Source organism: Meleagris gallopavo, chromosome 8 (genome assembly GCF_000146605.3).
Source record: "Meleagris gallopavo isolate NT-WF06-2002-E0010 breed Aviagen turkey brand Nicholas breeding stock chromosome 8, Turkey_5.1, whole genome shotgun sequence".
Taxonomy (NCBI): Eukaryota; Metazoa; Chordata; class Aves; order Galliformes; family Phasianidae; genus Meleagris; species Meleagris gallopavo.
The window spans coordinates 10,945,374-10,969,632 of record NC_015018.2 but is presented as its reverse complement, the minus strand read 5'-3'; the positions used below and the strand labels follow the sequence as shown (position 1 = coordinate 10,969,632).

The following is a 24,259-nucleotide window of genomic DNA, read 5'->3' as shown; positions in this document are numbered from 1 at the left end:
TTTTTTTCCTGATCACGTCAGTGAAGAAATGCTGCTGTACAGGAATAGCTGTAATGCTGCATCACAGGTTGCAGACATCCCATCCATGCTTTGCTTCTGTAGCGAGTTCAGACTGGAGCAGCCTGCATGGGCAGCCTCAGGCACTGGGTTGAGGGCTTTTGGAAAGGAGAGACCCTTGGATTTGCTCACCCCTGTGCTGGGCAGCAGGACTTGCCATTGAAGCTGTGCAGCTGGGCTGAATCTGGAACGCTGACTTATTTTTTCCTCCCTTTCTTATGGAATGCTGATGTGCTGCTGACTACGGATTTCAGTGGAGAGCATGTGGTTTGACATCAAAACGTGGATTTGGCAACTTCTGTCAAGAGTTTTCTCCAAGAGTGAGATGAAGGTCTTGCCAGATATCATTTTTAACTTGGCCATTGACATGAATAACTTCTGTCTAATGTTGCATTCCCTTGTCATTTTGGGCATGAATCTTACAGAATATTCCACTGTCAAGAGAAAACCCACATCCTGCTGTGTATCTGATACAGTAGGGTTTTCTTACCACTGCTTAACAACTGTTCTGGAGGCACCAGTGCATTAATGGCTCAGTTTCCACACGTGTAAATGCACTTCCAGCACTGGCTGCAATCCAGACGTGAGCTCTCAGGCGGTGGACCAATGCTGTCCTTGCTGGTTAAGCACTCCTTTCCAGGGGCTTTGCTGAGAAAATTGTGCAAACTTGATGAAACTTGAGAAGTGCCTTTGGTTAGTTGAAAAGTGCCCTAAATCTGTGGATTAAGTCATCTTTGTGGTGCCGGAGTTGAAGGACTGGGCGCTAACCCCGACACTACTTAATGGCAGTGGTTTATGTGGCTGGCTGCTTTTTGGGCTGAAGTGGCTGGGACATTTGGAAACTGCTCTGTGCCAGGCATATGGGTGCTAATTTGGCTTCTCGTAGCTGAGGGCTGTTCCTCTTGCCAGACACCTGGTTTAGTCCTGCTCATTCTGTTTCCTCCTGCCTGTGTTGGGGTGGGAATGATATTGCTTCTCTGTGATGCCTTGGCACTGTTGGTTTGCTGGAAGTTTCTAGCCTTATATTTGGGATGCTTAAGTATTTTGTTTTTGTTTGTTTTTGTTTTGTTTTTTTTTTTTGTTTTTTAAATTCTCTTGTATTATACGTATTTTACTGCTTTTCCTGTGTAGTGATTGCTCGTTAGTACTTTTATGTAAGTACTTTCTCCTTTGACTGTTTGGAAGCTCTTGGCTTTTTTTTACGCTGTTTGTAATCTCTCCAACTTTGTTGGGATCGTGGTATCATAGAATGCCCTAGGTTAGAAGAGACCTTAAAGACCATCTGGTTCCAACCCCTTGCCATAGGCAAGGTTGCCAACCACAGGTCAGGCTGCCCAGGGCCCCATCCAATCTGGTCTTGAATCCCTCCAGAGATGGGCAGCTCTGGGCAGCTGTGCCAGTGCCTCACCACCCTCTGAGTAGAAAATTTCTTCCTAACATCTAACCTAAATCTCCCTTCTTTTAGTTTAAAGACATTCCCCCTTGTCTTATCACTATCAGATCATGTAAAAAGTTGATCTCCCTCCTGCTTGTAAGCTCTCAAGTACTGGAAGACCTCAATGAGGAGTTTTCTTTTCTCTGAGCTGAACAAGCCCAGGTCCTTCAACTTTTCTTCACAGGAGAGGTGCTCCAGCCCTTTGATCATCTTTGTGGCCCTCCTTTGGACCTGCTCCTACAGCTCTGCATCCTTGTGCTGAGAATTTCTGTAAAGACGCCCTGTGCTGGGGAAGTGATACTTTCCCATTGAGAACTTTCTGTTGTCCCCATCGCTACTTCTGAGATTCACGAAGACTGCATGCTTTGAAACTGTGGAATAGGTTCTTGAGCTCTGTCCTGACAGTAGTTACTAGCTTAACATTGTAATTACGATTGCATCACAGTTTTCTGGTTATATGGGTTATGTTTTGTTGTGTTGGTTTTTTTCCCCCCCAGTAGTGTTTGTCTCTGCCATCCTTCCTTTGTATGGAATATGATTATCACTTCTTAAGCTTGAAGTGTTGCTGAATACTCTCATCTTTAAATGTCCAGCCTTAGGTACTCAAATAGCCCTGTTTTGGTGGTACCTGCTGAGCGGTGGCAGTTTAGCTTTCACTTGGGCAAACAGTTCCTTGGAAAAATAACATTGTGATTTGACACAACTGTTTCCCCAGGGCCATGGTATGATCTGCTGATGTTGACTTGGGACCTTGAGACTTACACATCTATCAGTGGCTTTTGGTTGGAATTCATTGGCATCTATGTGTTCTGTTCAGGAGTTAAGGAAAGTGGGAGGTCTGTTTGCTGAAAAGCACCTCTTTACTCAACTTACATGGAAGAGAGTTGTGTCGTCAAAGCATTTCTGCTGCTGTGTGTGTGTGTGTGTGTGTGTGTGTGTGTCTGTTTGAGCTTTTCTCAGCGTCTGTGGTTCCCTTTGCATAGGATGCCATCACTCCCTACAAGGAGATCCTCCAGATGTACTGGGAGAAAGTGACGAGCTTCGTGAACGCCCGCTGTGATGGACTGGAGCCCTGGCAGCTGGTTGGGCTGACAATTTCCTCCACACTTCTAACTGTATGGCTGCATGGCTTCCTCTTCCAGTCCGAGAGTAAGTATTTGGCGTGGGGTTTGCCGTGTATGGGGAGGGAAGGGGATGCAGTTGTTCTCATGTAGTGGAGGGAAAAGGATGGAATGAGAGCGAGCATTTGTTAAAACATGCCTTCTGCTGTCAGTGAGGATTAACAAAACCCTTTTCCAAATTAAGGATGAGTCCTGTCTAATCAATGGAACGTCCCCATTCCTGTAGAGGGTGTGGCAGGCCAGCCTGGAATGTGCCCCCATCTCCTTCCCTTCCTTTGGGCTCCTGTGAGCTTCTGGCTACCTCACTTATTTGACAGTGCTCTCCGGCTCAAAACCTGGGGAATTTGATTCAGGTTCTTTGGAGCTTATATATATATCCATACACTGTAGCCAGGTGCTTGGGTAGTACTTGCTTTCAATTGCTTCCCTTCCAGAGGAGGGAAATTTGATGTGATGTTGGGAATATGTTTCATCCTCAGGATATTCAAGGTAATTGTGTGTGGTCTAGCCTCTTTCTGCTTTGTGATTGCTGTGCTGACAGCTCTTCTGTAGGACCTCTTGATGAACCTGCAGTCTGCTCTGCCTATGTGATGGTCAGGAGAGCTGCCTTGCCCCCAGAGCAGAGCAAGGTGCTTTGCCAATCCCATGGGCTGTAGGGTTATGCTGTAGTGACAGCTTTTTAAAAATAGCCCAGTTTTTAACTTGGTGCCTACTTCTCAATAACTGAGCGCTGGGAACGCAAAGCTTTAGCTCAGTGTAGGGTCATGCTAACTTCTTGTCTAAAATTTGTATTGTTGCACAATGTTTTAAAAATATTTACTAATGGTTAGGAAATCTAATAAGGCTGTCTGATTTTTTTCAAGAGTCTACAGTTGTGCTTTTTTTTCCCTCAGTGTGGAAATTCTTAATTAAATGGTCTGTACACAGAAGTGTTATTTTCAGAGTGCTAACAAATATTTGCTCTAGAGTCTGCCAAGTTGCAATTGCTGTCCTCCTTTAGCTTCTCAAAATAGATAGAAGCATATATAAAATGGAAAATAATGGGCCAGTCTAGTGCTATAGATAAGATTGTGAAGTTTTAAAATGGTTGACTACTTTTTTTTTAAGCTGATTTACTCCTTCCTGCTGAAAGTGTCCTTTAACTGCCAGTGCTTGATTGAAATGTCCAAATGACTCCAAAGGCATTTTTGGTGGCTGTAAACCATCTCTGTCATCCTGCTTGCATTCCTGCCTTTGAAGCTACCCCAGGAGTTTTCTGGTGTTTGTCATCAGTGGCTTTTCTCATTTCGCTATTTGGGCTGTGGTGGTGTATTTCCCTCCTGTGTTGGATGGACGAACCCTGAGGAATACTTGTTGCATTCCAGCTCAGTTCATCCTGCTGGGGCCTGGGAGCTTGTCTCACGTTGCTGAGTGTTTGCACGTTGCAGTTCTATTCTGGTTTGAAGATGCAGAAAATACTTTAAAAAAGTCTTTGCCTTTTTGCTGGAGATCTTGCCTTTAGCAAATCCTAACCTCCCTTCCTTTGTAAAACTCCATGTGTGGGTGTAAATTCCCATTCAAGTAGGTGCTGTCCTTTCGTACGCCTCGGTTGAAAAGATTTTACTCTTCACAGTTGGCATGACTTTACTCAGCAGCCCTAGCAGTAAATTAAGAAAATGAGTGAAATAGTTGGTTCCCATAGGTAACTGCTGTTGGGCAAACCAGTTCCTTCTGCAGCCTGACCTGTGTCTGCTTTCTGATATGATTCTCTCTCACCATATCCCCTTTGTGACTGCCTTATTTTAGCCTGGATCATAAATACTAAGCCTGTGTGGTGAGTTGCAGTGGAATTACTGTGCTCTGAAACTGTTTTTTTGTTTCTTAATATAAGCTCAACTTATGACTTTTCCCTTTCAGGTTTAACATCCCGAACTAAAAAACAGTTCTTCAGACTGTTGAGAAAAATGCCATTTGTTGGGGCTATAGTAAGTATTTGAACAACTTATTGCAATGTTATTTGAGCCTGCAAAGCTGTGTTTTCTGTGTCTTTGCTGTCTTTTGTTCCTGTAATCATAATGACGCAAGGATACTGATGCCACTACCTGGTGTAATGAAAGGCATAATCTCTGCCTGGTCTTTTTGTAGTAATATTGCACTTATAAATTGGAGGTACCACTTAACCAAGTATCAGTGAGTCCAGAAGCAGAATTTTCCAGTGGTGTTTCTTCTTTGCTAGATGTCAAGAGAATTGCTTGATTGGTGGAAGAAGGGGACACGAATGAACTTGTGTGTTCTTCTGAAACAGTGTCTTGTTCTTGAGCAAGTGTGAGATAGGCAGGTGTCTGTTGTGCAATGTGGAAAGAGAAATCTTTTTCAGATGGCTGTCCATGTCTTTTGAGCTCAGATATCTGTTAGCAACAGCTTTATAGCACAAAGATATCAGAAGTTGCTGTAACTGTAATCATTAAGATGAGATGGACTTTAGTGTTTGGAAGATGTTTTTTACATAAAAACTTGAAACTACGGATGTCAGCATGTTTTAGCACGTCATGACTTAATCATCAAGAAATACTCAGGTTGTTGGTTTTTATTTTCCTAGTCAATGATGCCTACCCATTCTTTTTGGTGTTAGACAGATTTACACATTGAATCAGTTGGGACAGCATGAGGGTGCCAGCTCTGCTGTGGGTGACTTTATCAGATGGAAGTAGTAAAGAGCAGCCTTTTCCTTGTGACCTTGCTATGGTTGCAGCTATCAGGTTTCTCCTTCAGCCTTCTGTAAGGGAGTAACATCTCTCCTTCTTTTCATGTTGTGCCCCAGTTTTACTTTCTGGCTGGTCAGATGAACTAAGTGTTAGTTGTCCCCTGTTTGTTGTCTGCCTGTTAGGAAAGGACATCTTCTTGGCCCCTTGTATTCTGTTTTGTCCAGGTTTATCTTCTCAGAGCTGAGTAATGTTAAGCTCTCCTGTGCCAGAGGACTCATGCTGTGCCCTATCTGTGTGCTCTTCCCGCTCTTTGTTAACCTGATAACCTATCAGTTGCTGAAAGGAGGCCTTGACTTTGAGGCATTCCAATGTCCAAAAGTCTTTAAAGCTGATAATATTCCAACACCTGTGTTGTTCAGAAGAATGTCTGCTTTGAAATGCTTTCTGGGAAGGAGTCTGGGCCTCCTGGATGTGGGGTGTGATTAAGAAGGAAGAAATCTCGTAACAGTGTTTATAAGGGAGATTTCTTTCATGTTTCAGTTTTCATGAGCCTCTAAATTGTGTATGTGTTGGCAGATGAGACAAGGTACAAAATACAATGAATCTGAAGACTTCTGTAAATTATGGACTGTGATTTTTAAAAAGCCTTAGTGGATAACAGTGAAATATTTTTGCCTGAAGCTTTGTTGTCTCATTTATTAAAGAAAGGACTCAGAGTTCCCACTGTTCGTCAGTATCCATTAAAGTACAATCTCTTTGAATGTGGTGGTGTAGTCTGCCCTGTTATGTTAAATGCAGCTGAGCACTGCCCTGCAGTCTCTTGTACTAGCTACTTGGTACAGTTCTGTTCTGTGCCATCTAGCATGCCTTTAGGCAGTTGCCAGTGCTGTTTAGAGACTGGTGCATGGCTGTGGGCATTTCAGGAGGCGTTTTGGACAAGGACAGCTTGTTTTTGGAGGAAGAGGTTGGTAGGAAGGGAGAACTGTGAGCTCTGCCATGCTTTTTGGTTGTAGAGCTAGAACAGATCCTACCTTTTCTCTCACTGGTTTGAAAGTGGCCAGTGAGTTCAACGTCACACGCACTCAACTGTAATTTATAATGTGGCCAGTACCTTTGTTGATAGAGATTTTCTTTCTTGTTTAGATTCAAAAGAAGATTGATGAAGCCTTGAATGATGTCACTTCCAGTTTATCCTTCCTGAAAGATGAGAAGAATTATATCAAAGTGCTGCCAGAACAAGGCATGGACCAGCCTGAAGTACTACAGAAGATGAAAGAGTACAGCTCAAAAGGTATGGCTGAGACTGCTGCAGCAGGGGTGGGTCCCTTTCACAGGCCTGACATTAGGCTTACTCTGCTAAATGAGATCTAATGACTCCTGCTCGTAGCTTTGTCTTACATATTTCCTTGCTGATGTTCTTCATTTACAAATTTATGTCTGTTTTCCTTCTGGAAGTTACAAAAGTCAGTATTTACATCTTCTAACAGTGTACTCAAGTATTTACATTGAAGTTCCCTTTCTTCCCTAGGAGTTTAGAGCTATCAGTGATGGGAGAGCTGAGAAGAAGAGAAATACAGAGGGAATTATTTGAATGCAGTTTTGAATACATTTCTGAACAGTTGCCTTGATGTTTGACTTTTACCAGAAATGTGTTTTCTGTGAAGCCCAATGGAATATTCATAACAAAAAGAACTTCCAAGCAGTGTTTTTAGGGAATTTCCAGGACTCTCTTAATCGAAATCATAGTGGTTTGCACCTTCAAAATGCCACTTAAGGAAGGCAAGGCCACTCTGGCTTGAATCCATAAAAGCAGTGTCTGAAACTCAGCTTGAGTTAGCTGATTGATGTAAATGTCTCCACCCCGGTTCACCTACCTATTACTTCTAATGAACAAATGTGAGTGACTGACTGCCTATCGCTACCCCCAGTCTGAGAAATACTTGGAATTTTCTGCTGGAACACTACTCTGAATACAGGAACAATTTTGCTATAGAATATCTAACGATTTCCCTTTTTCTACTTTTATTTTGTTTGTGCAACTTTCTGTATCTGTCTTCTGTCTGTGTTATTCCTCTTAGTGATTATTCCCTTCCTTCACCGGGCTTTTGTTCCTTTTTTTTTTTCCTTCCCTTTTTCTGTGGCTTCTTACAAATTCGCCACCCTCTATGAAAGCTACTTGGAAGTGAAGGCTGGACTATGACTTGGCTCACTTCGTGTACTCTTGTGACGCTGATGCCATTGAGATTTATGCAGGAGAATACAAAGAGACAGGTGGAAAGGCTTTGCTTGGATGTTTGGCAGCGGAAAGTAGCCTGGTTAAGTGTGTTGAAATGCTGTTACACAGGGTGCCTGCTGATGCTATTCTATCCACCTGCTCTTGTTTGTTAATGTGTCAGAGGCCTTTAAGTGAGACATCCCACGCCATAGTTTTGAGCAATACAATCTTGGCCTTTCCATCTTAGTTTACAGCAGTGTGACGGGCGCTCTTTGGATGTGACTAACTTGAGCAACAAGAGCTCAGCTTTGTGGACAGGGGTCTGGGGAGTCTGAGTAGGGATTACAGTGGATAGCATGTTAATGTAACTGCTTGCTGCAGCTAGCTGTTTGTGCTAACACTTTATTCATTCTTTATTTGTTATTTGCTGTGCCTATGGGGCACAAGATGCCAGAGGCATAGCATCACAGGAAGCTACTTCTGTGGCACAAAAATGGTGCTTGCACTCATCAGTGAAACCCAAAAGCAGAATCTTCATCTGCAGAACTGCTGTGGAGGCTTTCTCTGCGCTCTTCCACGTGCTTTCTGAGAATGGCTGTGCTTGCAACCAGTGTGCTTCTTTCTTCTCTTTCAGGAGATGTACGCTGGGAGGATGGGAAAGTGTCTGGGACCGTGTACAGCGGTGAAGAGAAACTTACCCGTCTGCTAGTGAAGGTAAAGTGCAAGCAGTCTAACTTGGCATCTTAGAGGTTTTAAATGACTTCAGGGTGACCAGAAACCCTCAACGCTGTTCCAGCATATTTCAAGATGAGCGGGAAGATCTGAAACTGAGATAGCCCAACTCTGAAGACAGAGCCGAGGGCAAATGTAGGTAGAAAGGCATTTATTAGCAAAGCATTTGAGGCTTGCAAAGCTGGCCACTGTGAAAACAAATGGAGATAAGTAGTATCCAATCTGATAAGGTGTTTTGAGTAAGAAAGCAAGAAGTTGAGTGCAAGTGAATTGGAAACTGGTACTGACATAAAATGGCCATAGGTCAGCTTCAGCAAGCCCTATGATGGATATAACTGCTGTAGGCTGAAGCGAAAGCATCCTTGACTCTCCTGCTACTGGGTTGCTGTGGGACTTTGGTCTGCAAAAGCTTGAGTAAGCAAAACAGAATTGGTCTTGATTTAAGCAAAAAAGGATGTTTGTAAAATGTGTTTGGCATTGCTGTGCAGTCCAAATTGTACAACAATGGGGCACTGGCATGTTTCAGTGGAGTCTTTGTTAGGTCTGTTTACCTAGTCTGAAACCTTCCCCTTTGAGAAGGTTGGAAAAAAAATAAGCAGCCCTAAGGTCTGTTTTTCAATGTATCTACTTGAAGAGTTGTTTTTGCTAAAGGAAAATCTAGCTTTCTTGCTCCTGGGAACAGCTTTTGTAACAGCTGTAATGAGCTCTGTTGGGCGGTTGCTATTGCTGTTTTCTTCTGGGGAAAAATAAAGCTTAGAGCTGCCTTGCTAGAGCAGCGTCACCTTGGATTGAGTGCTGTGTGGAAACATTCCCTCTGTCTGTGCTGATTATTCTCTGGCTTATTCTGCAGTGTTTCTTTCAACATCCCTGCAGTTGCTTTTTGATCGTGGCTGCAGGAGGTCGGAACTGGCCTGTTCCAGCCTCATCCTGTGAGCTTGCAGTTGCAGAATGAGCACGAAATACTGTTTTCCAAAGCCACTTTTGCTGCGGTGTGGGTGGTCAGTTGTGCTTTTCTGGCTGCTTCGGAATTGCCCTTTAATAGTGAACTCAAAAACTAGTTCTGCAAAGCAATTTTGGGGAACTATATGCTGGCCTGCTTTGCGTAAAGCAGTCATAGGGTGTGCATACACCAGGTGTAGGTGTAGTACAAAAGAACAACAGATGTTTGTGTTCTTATTTAAATAGCTAAACCATTAGACCCGCCTTTACAACACGCAATATTGCTCTTATAGAAGCATTCCAGAAACCAGAATGCCCTAGAAAAACAGATGATTTTTTCTTTTCTTCCCAGCAATAGCTTCCCAGCTTGTGGTGTGCACTCGCGGCAGGAGTTAATACTGCAGATAGTCTGCTTATATACACAGTGTGTGTAGTGCATTTCTAAATCTGGCCCTCTTGCTGATAATCCAAAGCTTCATCTGCACAGCTAACTTTCTGTCTCTCTTTTGAAGGTGTATGAAGAGTTTGCCTGGAGTAATCCCCTCCATCCAGATATATTCCCTGGTTTGAGGAAGATGGAAGCTGAAGTAGTGAGGATTGCCTGTAGTCTCTTCCATGGGGGCCCCGGCTCTTGTGGTGCTGTAAGTAACCTGTATCCAAGTGTCCCATGAGCTCTTAGGTATTTCTGACTTGAAGGGCTAGCCATCCATCTGAGGCAGAGATTCTGGTTTATGATTCTGGTGCGTGCCAGGGCAACGTCACTTTGAGTAGCTCCCCTCAGGTCTCGTCTCTGAGCTGAAAACTTGTGAACATGCCAGAATGCTGAGACTGAGGACAAGGCTGACTGGCTGATCACCAGCAAATGGCTCCAGGTATTGGTGATCAAGCAGGCGTGGCACTGTACTGTCACTTGTTCTTCCCAGATTTATGAGACCTTCCAGTATAGTGGAGTGGAAACCAGTTCTAAAGCCTCAATGGAGCTCATAGCAAGAGTCCAAATGCGTGCTTTTAATGCTGATTTCTTTGAAAGCCGGTCAAAGAACAAAAGCTATGAACCTGCACACTGAATTATTGTTGTAAAAATAAGCCATAATTTCTTACACTCCTTCCTCTTGGTTTGCCTTTCTGATAGGAGGTCTGAATTCCTCAGGCCACATTCTTTCCCTGTTTGTGGTGTCTGAGACAGTGAGGTCTTATTTCCTAACGTGGTGTTGTGTTGCAGCTGACGCAGAGACTGCTTGATAAGTTGCAGAGAAGTATTTCCGTTTGTGAGAAGCATGCAGATGTGATTTTTCAGAGGCTGGGTGTGATATGACTGCTGTCTGTAAATAAGCCGGGGAGGGAGAAGGCCTGCAGAGGCTAAAGATCGGTGGGGAAAGGCAGTGTTAACACAAGAGTTTATGGGGTGAGCTGGCATTGAATGGGCTTAATTTGGCTGTTGGAAACTTTACTGTGTTGAAGAGTTAAGTATTAGATTAGCTGAATGGTAGGGGTAGTTAGGACCAAACTCCAGCTGGATTGAAGGCAGAGCTGGATCATGCAGTGACTAGCAATTTAAGGTGTAATTGCCTTCGATAGCAGGAGGCTGCACCCTGTGACCTGGCTTGGGTTCTGAGTTCTTCAACCCCCTCCACATGCTGACTGAGAATGTATTCCTTGTGCCACCCTCAGGTTTAGAGAAGCAGTGCATTTCTTTGCATCTCAGAATAGCTTGACCTCTTCTCCTTGCTGATCTGCAGAACTGAGGCTGGCCATAGAGAGGGGAGAGGCTGACTCTAAAGATGTTGAAAGTCATCTTTATCAATAGTGGAGATGTTAATTGATACAAATCAAGTAGATAGCTCTGTATTGCTTATTATACAGTTGGAAAACTTCGCTTGTGGTAGTCTGCTTGTTCAGGTTTTGTTATGTTAACTTTGCATTATAAAAGTGTCAACCTTGGCCCTGTGAGTGCGTCTGTGGGGAAGTAGGATTGTATGGGAGGAGAAATTCAGAATGGTAAAAACTTGCTCCAGAATGATCACTGAGTGATTATAGCCTGTGTGGGACCTCTGCTGTTCTCTTGGGAATCCCACTTCTCCCTGTCTCTTTGCTTTTCCCCTCCCTTCAGAGGGCTGTGCCGCAGAGCTGCGGCTTGGAGCCAAGCAGAAGCAAAATGAATGAGGAGGTGTGTAGCCTGCCATGAAACTATGTTCTAGCTGGTTGAACAGACAAATTCGTAAGGTCTGGGGGAGGGCTGAATGGATGATTGAATGGAAATGAAAGATTAATTGTACCCCTGTAATTATCTTGTCCAAAGGAGTCTCTCCAGTGGACTTTCTGCCTTCCTGCCTGTTTCTGGTGGAGCTAACAGCTGTTGGAGAGACGTGGAGGAGATAGGGGATCACATGCTCTTCAGGCACTTGGGCTCAGGGACTTATTATTTTCTTCTTCCCTAAACAGATTTAGTATTTCAGAATGATTTCTGGAGGTTTGGGCAGCAACAAAGCCATTTAAAAAGAGTGTTTTTTTCCAAACTGCTGCTGTTCTTTCTGTATCTGCAAGGCTGTGCTTCTTCAGTTCTGCTCCAGTACCCAGTGAAGCTGTAAAAGAGTTGAGCCAGGCAGGGCGTAGTGCTGTGAGTTATCTTTATTGTTGAATTGATCTGTTCAGGAGATTCTGTGCTGCTGGTTCTTTCCAGGGAGGTTTCTACTTTGCTTGATTCAGTTTTGCAGTGTTGTAAAGTTTTTTTTCAGAACTTTTTTGCTCTGAATTTCACCACCACTCTGAGAAGCAGTGTCTGTTGCCAGGTCCCTGTCTGCTGTATTTACTGACCTGGTGGAGGAACCTTGGGCCAACATATCCAGTTCTGTGAAGGCAGACAGAGCTGGTGCTTCTGAAGTGCTTGCTATTTGGGGGACAAAGAAGAAAAGTTTGAGCTTCTCAGTAAGTCAAATTAGCTCCCTTTTTGTACTCTAATTTCCATGACACATTGCACTTTTGGGTGTTAATACTCCAGAGCTCCGTCTGGGAAAAGCTGATGCATTGGTGCTGCTCCCAAGGCTCTCTGCAACCTGGGCATCTCCACGCAGTCCTGCAGTGCAGTGTGTGGATGCCTTCCTGAGGGCATCTCTGGAGATCAGTCTGCTTTCTCCTGGAAAATATTTGGTGTCTTATATAGATGTTAAAAGGAAACATGTTTCAGGTTTCTGAATGTTGTATTAGGTGAGCAGCTTGCATTATTTACAGGAGATGCCTTTATGTGAGGTGTGGGGGCTGTAAGTCTCTGTAGTTTAAATGTGAACATAAAAATGCTAGCAATTCCTATGTGGAGGCTGTGCAGGCCTGCAGTTTGCCGTAAGCTGCACCAAGAGATGGCCCAGGTTTTCAAGTAGTGTTTAAAGGCAATCATTTTTAGCAGTGAGTAGATGCTTCCTATTTGTCACTAGCTACTACTTGGTTCTTTCTTTTAATCACGTCACACAAGAGACAGAATTTGGTGATTTTTGGCTCCCAGGAAGTTCTAATCATGATTGGGGAAGACTAATTAAGCTCAGTACATACAGGAGGAATGGGAGGAGAATGTTTTCTTGTCTGATATATTCCTGCTCACAAGGTGCTTTGTTTTGCAGTGCTGGTTCTGAAGATCTCCCCTCTGATATGGGGAAATCACTGGTTTTGTGCAAGCCTCTGTGTTGTTTTTTTTGTTTTTTTTTTAAAGTAGTTTTTTTAAACTTAGAGAAGGGGCAATTTTAAATGAAGTGCAGAGGAAAATTGTGTGTGGGGCACATGTGTCTATCTGATGTCAATCTCCCTATGAATTCTTTGTGCTTTGCAGCTGAGCACAGGCGAGGAGCCAGAGTCAGAAGATGCAGACCCAAGCCTCCTACAGAAGCTGGTTTGTCTCTTCCTCCCAAATTTGGGGGCTCCAGACTTGGTCACAGAGCTGCCTGCTCATTTGGCACAGGAGTTGAGCAGTGGGATGTGAGTGCTGTGTCCTGGGGAGGCTTAGACTCTGCCTTGTCCTTCTGCAGAGCTGTCAGCTTTTATCTGTGATGACAAGTAGGTCACCTTGTGAGAGATAATGGGTGGAATTTACAAGCAGTGGGCTTACAGGGGCTTTACACGAGCTTGCCACTATGCTATGGCCTTATGGGGTGTGGTACACTTTGGTTCTAATGCTGCAGTAGAAATAAATGGTAGCTCACTATTTTATTCATCACATAGCTCACCTCAGGGGAGCTTTGCTCAGGTGTGTCTCCAGGGTCTGAATGAACGTGGTGAACTGCAAGCAAAACTTTCTAGTGACTGCGAGCTAAGGCTAGGGCTCTTCTGTGTCAGGCATCTTAACAGTGGTGTGGCAGAAGGCCTGCTTTGGGGACTGTACCTTCTTGCTGTTTTAATGCTGAGGCTCCAGAGTGCCGGTGTTTGGAAGGAGTGAGCAGTAGGAGGGGCATAACGAGTTTAAAGAGCAGGGGGGATATTTTTTCTCCTGTGCTTTCTCCTTCCCCTCCCCACTTGGAAAAAAACAAGGGAGAACAAAGAAAGTGTGTTTGTTTGCTTTTTCCCATGTGGTTCATCTGGCTTCCCCAGATAGTGTGGAATTGGAAAGCTGCTGAAAGCAATGCCAGCTCCCAGCCCTTCTCCCCACGGCATTGCTTGTGCCTCTGGACTTTCATTCTGAGGAGGGGAAAACACATCTGCACGTGCTGTGGGCTGAATCACTGCATGCTGGCTGGCTGCTGTGGGTCCTGTGATGGTGGTTCAGGCTTGGGCTGGTGCCTGGGAGGAGGATCTGTCCTGGATCTGTGACAAAGTGGGACACTGACCTCCTTGTGCTGTGTGCCTCAACATTTGCATGCAGGTGGTGAGCCATGTGCATTGTGTGTAAGGGCAAGGCGTTGGTGGAAAGACTGCAACAGGAAAAAGTCTGTTGATGCAGAGGTTGCTTCTTGGGGAGGATAGAGGTAGGGCTGCTTGCTCAATAAGGAGCACACGTGGTCATGCACGGTGTCTGTTGCTCAGCATTGTGAATTCCAACATACCCAAATTGTGCCCAGTACTGTTTTCACAATCCCTCCAAAGCTGTAAGCAGTGTTGCAAGCTATATTGCAAATATACGGTTATTCTGATCCTCTTCCCCCACCCCACAGTAGGGAGTCCATGTTATGCCAGCTGTTATTTTCTGAAGATGATAGCTGACAACTTTACAGATCTTTTCATAACAAGGATTGAGAGGTGAATGACGCAGGCCATAAAATGCTTAGGACATTGTGTTTCTTCTGCCATCTATTTGCTGCACAACAAATGCAGTGATTTCTTTACCCAGTGTGAAGCTCCGTTAGGTTTATTCAACAACAGCTGTTGCTTTACAAACTGGAGAGGAAAAAGGAAAAAAAAAAAAGCAGAAATGTTCAGTGGTGAGACAGTGACTTTCATGCTGCCTGTGGTGGCAGCTGCTGCTAGCTTGCATCCTGTTAAGATATGTGGCAGACTGCTTTTCGTGCCTGTGAACTTTGTTCCTTTTCTCTGTGCTTAACGTTGAGTCATTGTCACAGTCACGCTTCTTTCTTGGATTTTGGCGTTTCGCAGCGATGTCAGCAGGGGAAAACCAGCAGAAAACCCAGACTGGCAGAAGTCACGAGGCATACAGATGCGACTGCATGCTTTTTATGTTTGCTTGGGGTGTGGTGTTAAAAGTATCAGAGTATTCAGCAGATTTGGGGATCTCAAAGCAGTCCTTCATACGTGCTGTCACACTGGCCTTTCTTTCACCCAACCCCGTACCCCTGTCTCAGGTACCAGGCCTCCCCAAGGTATGTCTCCCTCAGCACAGCAGTGACAGAAGCATTGACACCTGCAGGCTGCTTGATAAACCAACCTCACATTTTACTGGATTCAAATTGCACTTTGAAAGGTTTGCACTTTTCTGTCCCTCGCACATCAGGACTCACAAATGTTGGCTGAAGAGAGACAGTTGTCCAATTAGAAGAAGTTATATTTCATTTATTTATTTGCAGAAAGCTCTTGAGTGTGCAGTAGTAAACTTAGTCAAACAGCTGGCATGTACCTTCCTCTCTTCCATCTTGTGATGCAGAACTCCTTGTTCACCTGAGGTCAGGATGAAGGATGTGAGCTCAGCATGGGCAGTGGGTTGTATGGATGCAGACGTTCCTTCTGAGGTCCTTGAGGGTTTACAAGCTCCAGCCTTGTAAGGACCGGACCTTGGCTGGCTTCTGCAGAGAGGGCTCAGCACTCTGCACTGCTCCCAGATCTGGGAAGGTTTCCTGGCTCAGGAGCAGTGCCAAGATCAAGCTGGCTCTGGGCCCCAGTGTGGCACTGCTCCAAGCCTAATAAACTCTGCTGTACTTTGATTGGCTTAACTTTCTTGTTTCTGTATGCGTGGCACCATTAATCTGCAAGCCAGATAAATAATGCCCAGGTAATCAAGGGAGAAAGTATGTGCTTGTAGTTTCATGAGGAGTGGTCATCTCTGTCAGATACGACTGTGCAGTATGGTCCCCTCTCATTAGGCTTCTGTGCTTTTATTTTGTTTAACTTGGAACAGAGAAGTCAACATTTAATTAAATATGCACTTTCAACCTGGGTGTCAGAAAACAACCTTAAGCTGCTCAGTGCCCTTGATAGCCTGAGTTATCCTATGCATCTTCTGCCTCCAATCTCTGCTGGGCAGAGATGCTATGGCAGCATCCCGCTTTCTGTTTTCCTCTGCTGCAGCATCCATATCAGTGGCCATTTTCCTTATTTGTTTCTTTTCTTCACAACAGATGACATCTGGGGGAACAGAGAGTATTCTGATGGCTTGCAAGGCGTACCGAGACCTGGCTTATGAGAGAGGCATCAAATATCCAGAAATGTGAGCAATCCTTTGTGGCTGGGATTTTTCTTTGTGGCCTTGTGGCTCGCTGTCGTTCAGAGCTGAGGTGGCCGCTAGACCCCAGCATTCCTTCATTTCGTAGCCTACTGCCACCCCTTTCTTGTCCATCTCTTTCTGAAGGCCCTGAATGCAGGAGGGAACCCTGTGTTGAAGGGAATTGCAGAAGCGCAGGAGCCTTGGAGCAGCCTGGGGTGCCAGGTGTGAATGTTGGCTGCGGAGCTGTTGTAACTTCACCATGCAGAGTATTTTTGCGATACCTGCATGCAGCTGTAGCCGGAGCCTGCTCATAGCTGCTCTGAGCTCCTCTTGAGCTGAGATTGCAAGGCACTTTGAAGTATTTAAGGGTTTTGATTTATTCAGATCAAAGAGGGTTTAGCCTGAAAACTCTGGGATTGATTGGTGCTGAAATGAGGAACTGTGCTAATCATTAGACTTCTAATAGAGGATTTGCTCTCTAATGTGCTTTTTTTTCTTCTAGACAGTGCATCAAAAATGTTTCTCTGGTTAATTGCTTGAGAGAGAACATATAAAGAGAGATAAAATGATGGTGTTCATCTTCTGCTGAATTCCTGTGGCTCTTTTTTCGTTTCCTAACAATTTTGTATGCTATTAAAGGCCCCAGTGAAGATGTGATGCTGCAGAAAACAAGGTTAACTGAGGCGGTTCAGGCACTGCCACTGGAGATGGCAGACATGAAATGTTATGTTACTTCAGTGTACTTCTGTTGCTCCTTGCTTTTGTATTGTCATGTGCCCCTCCTGAGGAGAGTGAGGGTTTGGAGGCAGTAAAATATTGTTTGATACGACAAGAAGATAACCTTTGTAGGAACTCCTGATTCACAGGAGACAATGCAGTTGGAACTTTATTAGACTTTCTTTGGATTGTTTCATCCAGAATAGCGCCTGGTCTTTCCTTGTGCTGGTCGGAACATGTGCTTGTCCTGATTGTGACCTGTCCCTAAGGGAAGAAACACTGAAATACCTGCAGGCTGAATTCTTTTCTCTTTACTCTCCTGTTCATGCTAAGACTTACATGCTGCCTGAGTCAAAGTATGTGACATGTTACTTTCCTAGGTTGGTCCCGGTGAGCGCTCATGCAGCGTTTGACAAGGCAGCACACTACTTTGGAATGAAGTTGATTCACATCCCATTGACCAAGGCTATGGAAGTGGATGTTCAGGTATCACTCCAGTCAGTGTGGAACACCTTTCTCTGGGGAAATTAGCATTACGTAGGTGATAGCAAAGAATCTACTTACCCAGGACTTACCCAGCAAGTCAATGGATAGAGAGAGATGAACTATGCTTCATGGGTACAAGGAAAGACAGTGGGAATAAAAGTGTCATTGCATACAAGATTTTGGTTGAAACAAGTGGATGTAAACCATTCTTTTGTCCTCTGTCATTCATTTAGAATGAAATAGTTTACATATTTTGGAAATAGTTACAGGTTTCAGGTGAGGATAAACAAAACAACCTGTTCCAGTATTTCCAAGTGGATAAGTTAAATAACTCAGCTGCTGTCTTCTCATGCTTATAGCTCATCACTTTGCTTTCTGTGGGCTTTCTGTTAGATTTTAAGGTGAGGCGCTGCATGTTTTATTTTTTTTATCTTTTTTGGCAGGGTGGCACTTGGTAAATGGAATGTGAGCATCTTCTCTCTTTAAATCTTCAGGCAATGAAGAGAGCTATTTCGAAGAACACAGCCATGTTGGTCTGTTCTGCTCCCCAGTTCCCACATGGAATTATGGACCCCATCGAAGAGGTGGCAGAGGTAGGATGCTCCTGGGGCTTTTAAGTGCTGTAGCAATAATACTTTTGCATTGTTCTACACAAGAAGAGCGAGCAGAGAGGTGTTCCAGGATCCCAACCCATGAATCTAATGAGAGACGCAGATTGGTGGGAATGTGCTACTGCCATTAAATCAATTGTTAGTCAACAGCAGCATATGCAGGACATGATCTGGAAAGGAGGAATGCAGGACTACTTTTTTTTTTTTTTTTTTTTTGCACTTACTCAGTAACTTCTGTGGGAGGTTAGGCTTTAAATGCCAGATGTTACCTCTGGACATTGTCATATAACTGTTTGCGTGGTGCTGGATTCGGACTTAGGCTGCTGCACACAGTGTGATGTGGCAAGACAAAGTGACAAGCACATGCTTTGTCTCTGAACTCCCCAGCCTGTGCCGTGAACTCCTGCTTAACTGAAGGAAAGTATTGTGCCTGTGACTTAAAGCTTTGCTGCTCTCTCTGTGAAACCAGCCGGAAGGGTTTGTCCTTTGATATCTGAGAGGAAATAAGGAAATAACAGCAAAATAGTTCACTTTGTAAAAAGGCTTTGATTTAGGCCCACTGGTTATAGCAAGCTTGGTGCAAAAGTCAGAGGAATGTGTTGTGAGGAGAAATCAAAGGGCCAGGATCTTGGTTCAAACACGCTTCTTGGTTTTACTTTCCTTGTTCCAGTTATTTCTGTTGTATGTAACCAGCCGGGGCTTCTGACTTTCTTTTCATTTGGAGCATGTCCTCACGCTTTCTCGTGGATACTGCTGTCAAACCAAATTGTCTCATCTCTTTGTCAAATACAGCAAGCTGCCCAAATACAAAGGTTTTATCTTGCTGGTGCTGTCTAAACATGCAGAAGAGGCTGGAGAAGGCATCCTACAAGTAGCCAGTCCTTCCTGGTCTCCTGTCCTCAACAGGTTGAGGGTGGCATGATGTTCTGAAAAGGTTCAGAATGCTTTCAAGTGTGAAACCCCAACTAACTCATGTTCTTTCCTGATTGCGTTACTCACTCAAATCTCGTTTGCACGCAGCTTGCAGTGAAGTACAAAATCCCCTTCCATGTCGATGCCTGCCTAGGTGGTTTTCTCATTGTTTTCATGGAGAAGGCCGGGTTCCCTCTGAAACGTCTGTTTGACTTCCGAGTGAAAGGTGTGACCAGCATTTCTGCTGATACCCACAAGGTAAAAATGGGAGAGAAGTTCTTCCAATGCTTCCATTCTGGGGGAGCGATTTCTGATGCCGTCCTTGGCACCAGGCGTTTCCTGCAATGTAGAGGAGTGCTGAAGGGCAGGGGCAAGGGTTCAGGTGCTTTGTGCAACATGCCTGTGGGCAAGTGGGTTGTGGTAACGGTGTGTAGTAGGTGCTTGACCGTGCTGCTGAGTCCTGCTGCTTTTTAATGCCTTGTTACCCCCTTGCAGTATGGCTACGCTCCCAAGGGTTCCTCTGTGGTGCTGTACAGCGACAAGAAGTACAGGAGCTACCAGTACTTTGTGGCACCCGACTGGCAAGGGGGCATATACGCCTCCCCCTCCATAGCAGGCTCCAGGGCTGGTGGAATCATAGCTGCGTGCTGGGCAACTCTGATGCACATGGGGGAATCGGGCTACATTGAGGCCACGAAAAGGATCATAAAAACAGCTCGCTTCCTTGAATCAGAGTACGTGTGTGCCTTAGCTTTTTTTTTTTTTCCTGGGGTTTTTGTTGTTTTCCTAGAGAATCTATTGCGTGTTACTCAGGAATCCACTGGATAGTGATAGGAGAAGATACTTGTTTATGCCCAGGTTGTCTGCCCAGTGCCAGACTGTTGAGGGACCTGGAGTGGAGGGGTGCTGGCATCTTTATTTAGCTGGTTTTGCTCCAAGAGTTTCTTCTGACTCTCTGCTTCAAGAGTGTCTTCTGCTTTCTCTTCTTTCCTTTGGTAGGCATGTGCTCTGTTCTGTTCCCCTCTCTTCCCTTGAGGCCCCAGATAGATAGCCTAAATGTCTGTCCTCTTCCTGCCATTTCCTTGTAACCCTGCTTAGTCATTTCTTTGTAATGTTCTTTCAAGGTTGAGAAAAATTGACAGCATCTTCATTTTTGGGAAACCTGAGGTGTCTGTCCTCTCCATTGGTTCAGACACGTTTGACATTTATCGGTTATCTAATTTGTTAGCTGCAAAAGGATGGAACTTGAACATCTTGCAGTTCCCACCAAGGTGAGTTTGTGGTCATGCTGTTGTAGACAGAGGAGCAATGTGCATTGCCAGGGTATGCAAGATAGTTGTCTTTAGGCCACCTTAATTTGCTGAACAGTGTTGTCTGTTATCTGATAAATTGTATGTAGACTTCTTCTCTATGGAGAAGCAATTATATTTGTAATTGCTCCATATATAGCAGCGATAGTAATATTAATGAGCCTGGCAGAGAGCATAACTGGGCTCCCTTTCCATTTATCTCTGCTTAGTGCAAGCAGAAAAATGTAAATTGATGGGGCTTTATCTCGTGTCTGCTAGTGAGTACACATAGATTTATTCAGTTAGTTTTTTAAATATCTTATTCCTGCCCGCTAAAGAGGAAGGTAATTGAAAGAGCAGTGACGGGCCAGTCATTTTCAGTGATGTTTCCAGCCTGATGTCAAAGAAATGTTTGTCAAAGTTGGTTGGGTTTTTTGTTTTGCTTTTGGTTGTTTTTGGTTTTTTTAATAGGTGGAATTTGCCTTTCTGTGGGTGAGAGGGACAAATGTTCTAAGATGGAGCTGCACTGAAAATTTTAGACTTGCAGTTGTAGATTTGAAGAGGAGTCTAGAGAGCCTGAAGTAATAGCTTGGAGGTGTGAGTGAGTGACTCTGCTCCTCCTGGCGGGTGCTGACGTCCACGCTGGGAGGTAGCTGACTTAGTAAGGTAGTGCAGACCTTTAACTGTCTATGCTGATGTCAGGAAGGAAAGGGGAGCTGCCACCTTGCAAAAGAAGAGTTGAACTTCCTGCAGCTTGGTTCTAGCAAGTATTTTGCAGGGGTTATCTATAAGTGGAAAGAAATGAATAATCTTTTCCCTTAATACCACTGAAATATTAATTTAAGGAGGTAGGCAGTTGTTACTGGCTAGGGAAGGGGCTGCCAGTTGCTGTGTAAATGTGCAGCTGACATACACAAAGTGACTAATCTCTCCTCTCTGCCCTGCCTGCCCAGCATTCACCTTTGCATCACGCAGTTGCACACAAAACCTGGTGTGGCTGAGCAGTTCCTGAAAGATGTCAAAGACAGCATTGAGGACATAATGAAGAATCTCAACGCCAAGACCACAGGCATGGTAAGGATCCAGAACCTGATCAGTGTGTGCGTGCAGGGTGAGCTTGTTTCTTGAATGACGTTAATGATCCCATGTAATGACCTCTTCTCTGCTTAGGGAGCCATCTATGGAATGGCCCAGTCCATCCCAGACAGGAGCTTGGTAGCAGAGATTTCCCTGGCATACCTGGACGGCCTGTACAGCACGGATGTTCCTGGCAGTGAAAAGCACATGAATGGCTCTCCCGGCCACAACTGACTGTAGCACAACAATTGGTGCCTTGCCAGCTAGCACTGGGGTGGTTCTAAAGGTTTCCTAAGGAAGGAGATTGCAGTAAGCCTTTGTTCTTAAAGTTGCAGGTCTGATGGCAGCTTGATGTCAAACTTTGTTCCTCATCTTTGTCTGCTCTGAAATCTGCATTATTTTCATACCCAGCTTCAATCCTAAGGCTTTTCTTCTCCTCCCCCTGTATATTTACATCATGATTACTGATGATGAACTGAATGTCCATTCCACATCTCCAGATTCCTCAGGTATTCTGAATGTCTCTTTGTTCCTTGCTGTTTCTTCTCCTCAGACCGTATATTCAGCTGGTGTCCAGCCAGGCCAAGCATTAGATTTGAGTTCTTACGTTGTGTTCCAAAGCTTCACTCTTCCCAGGAGTTGAAGGCAGAAAATAAATAGAAAATTCTGTTTTCTTTTGAATATTCCTCCCAGCTACTGCGTTTAACAAACTGTACTGGAAGCCTTATATATCTATGTAATGCAAAGGAAAGATGGTCACGTTACTCTTTAAAATCCTCTCTGGAGACCTGACTGCAATCATTATCTATTGAAGGATGGGGAGGGGAGGACAACACAATCCTTTTCTGGAATCTCTCCATTTTGAATAACAGCAAAAATAGAAACCCAGTGGGTGGTATACAGAGAGGAACTGAATGGTACTGAAAACCTTAGGTACGTAGTATCTGTTTTGCTTCCTTGCCTCTTGTAGAAGACATGCGTTTACCACCTAGAGTGCTGTTGCACCTTGCACAGTTCTGGAGGGATGTGCAAAACAGTGATTTCACTGTTGAAACTTGAAGGTTTTGCACTATCTCACAATGCTGTAGTTGAGTCGGTCAAGCCCTGGCATTGATGATAGCTGGGGACTTAATGTGCAAATGTATGGCACCAAAGCTGACCTTTTTTTAAACCATAGTCCTTTAGTATAACAAGGTGACTTTTGTAATAGGAATTAGTAATTTCTCTGCTCTTTGCACTGATTCTTTTTAAGGCACATTCTCAAAAGGGCATTCACCATTGTGCCTTGATGCTTCTCTGGCTTTTTATGGGATGCCAGGGAGGGTTTGAGGGGTCAGCTGTTGACTGCAAGGTTAGCTGCAGCCATTTCCTTATGGTACTATATTGAAAACAAAACCTCAAAGGCGGACTGGCCTCAGGTAAACTATGCTTGCCCATAAGGTAGAATAGTAGTGCTATTGAGCCAAGTCCCTTCACAGTATTACAAGGATGCTGGCACAGTTCCGAAAGGCAGAAGATAGGATGCAGTAAGTTGGAGGTAACAGAGCTTTGGGCGTATGTCTCACCCTTCCTGTTTTTCTCCACTGTTTTTACTGGAACAGGGCAACGTGAGGTAGTTGTTGCCTTAAGGATGAGCTAGATTCTCTCCAGTTGTTAAACAGGGCTGGAGTTACTCCTGGAGGGCTTTCCCATGTGCCTGCTCTCAGCTTTCTGCAAGTTACATAGAGTTTCCCAGGCATGGTTCAGCATTTGGGAGAGTTACTGTGCCATGACTACAGCATCTGAAGGCATCTCTGCCACAGCGGGCTGATTGGCCCTAACCTGATGCTCACTGGTTTGACAAGCCCAAGCACACACTTGCACAATAATTATGCAGAGTGAGGAGGCTTCTTAACAGCCACTGCACACGCAAGTGTAGCCTTTTGCCCAGTGGGGAAGAATAACTTGCTTTTTAACAGGTTTATTCTCAGTGCTACGAGATGAAGTATTTTGGCTATCGCCTGTCGTTGATGGCTCTGTGCATGACTCTGAGCTCTTCTGGAAACATCACATTTGAATTGTCTGTTGGTGGTGTTACCAGCTCTAGCATTTATGTTGGACCTCCTTATTCTGTTAACATCTTGCTAATGTGATCATTACTGCATCTCTGAGTTTGCTGTACTGTGGAGAGAGTCTGAAGTGTCTGGCTACTGTGATGGTTCTCTTTGAACCAACATTTGGAAAACATAAAAAGGGAGCTAGTCTTTTTGTTCCTGCTTTCAAAGATAATGGGGAAGGAATAGAGTGGGGTGAAGGAGGGGAACTCCTTCCTCTTCCCTGCTTGCCTTCCCCCCAAAGGAGGATGATGGATCTGATGGATCAGTGCTCCCTTTCATATTTTCCTGTGTATTTCAAGATGTTATTTGTAAATCACTGTACTCTATTCTGGATTCACCTACTAGTAATATTTGTGGGTTTAATTGTTTAATGTGTATTTGTTCTATATTGTAAATGTAATTTTGTGGTCAAGAACAGGCCACTGTAATTTACTGCTGTGTAGTCTTTATTCATCCTTGTTATCTAACATGTAATCTGCATCTCCTTTGTCATGCCAAATGGTTTTAGTGAAAATTGAGAGTAACAGGTTGAGTTATTGTTTAATAGGAAGAAAAAAAAATATGAAAAAGAACAATTGTATGGACTGGATTCTGATCTGGAATTGGATATGGCTTTAGACCTGGAGGGATCTTCCCAGCTGTTAATTCCTGTGAGATTTCCTACTGGTCTGGTTTTCCAATGAGACCCTAGATTTGTTACTTGCACAAAGCACTCCTGAAGGAGTTGGGTGCTCATAAGGTACTAGACTGAAGAATATCCGGTGTGATGGACCAAGAAAAGATGTCTGTCTTCATGCCATGGATTTCCTCTGCACTTTTCTTATGACTTAGAAGAGTGGAAGGGTTGCATACAACACAATAATATCTTGCCCAATAAACTCGCACTGGATGTTTTTAATGAATGAATGGGATCAGTTCCTCTGATGGCAGTATTCTGTATTGCTCTAGTTTGCCAGTGTAAAACTGTAGGCTGAAATAGCTGACAAGATGGTGAAGATGGGCCTAGTTTGTATTAAAGTGGTGCATTGAGCTACC

General features: G+C 44.3%; 1 protein-coding gene across 1 annotated transcript in view; it reads left to right on the top strand.

Moving 5' to 3' along the window:
• The window catches only part of SGPL1 (sphingosine-1-phosphate lyase 1), a 25,944-nt gene extending 1,685 nt beyond the window's left edge, over nt 1-24,259 (top strand). The window contains exons 2-14 of the mRNA XM_010714306.3: nt 2,476-2,641; nt 4,510-4,577; nt 6,441-6,588; nt 8,147-8,226; nt 9,696-9,824; nt 15,951-16,039; nt 17,134-17,239; nt 17,734-17,832; nt 18,871-19,020; nt 19,258-19,496; nt 19,887-20,033; nt 21,005-21,125; nt 21,222-24,259. Coding sequence (XP_010712608.1) covers nt 2,476-2,641; nt 4,510-4,577; nt 6,441-6,588; nt 8,147-8,226; nt 9,696-9,824; nt 15,951-16,039; nt 17,134-17,239; nt 17,734-17,832; nt 18,871-19,020; nt 19,258-19,496; nt 19,887-20,033; nt 21,005-21,125; nt 21,222-21,362 — 1,683 coding nt within the window. The 3' untranslated portion in view covers nt 21,363-24,259. The remainder of the gene's footprint in view (nt 1-2,475; nt 2,642-4,509; nt 4,578-6,440; nt 6,589-8,146; nt 8,227-9,695; nt 9,825-15,950; nt 16,040-17,133; nt 17,240-17,733; nt 17,833-18,870; nt 19,021-19,257; nt 19,497-19,886; nt 20,034-21,004; nt 21,126-21,221) is intronic.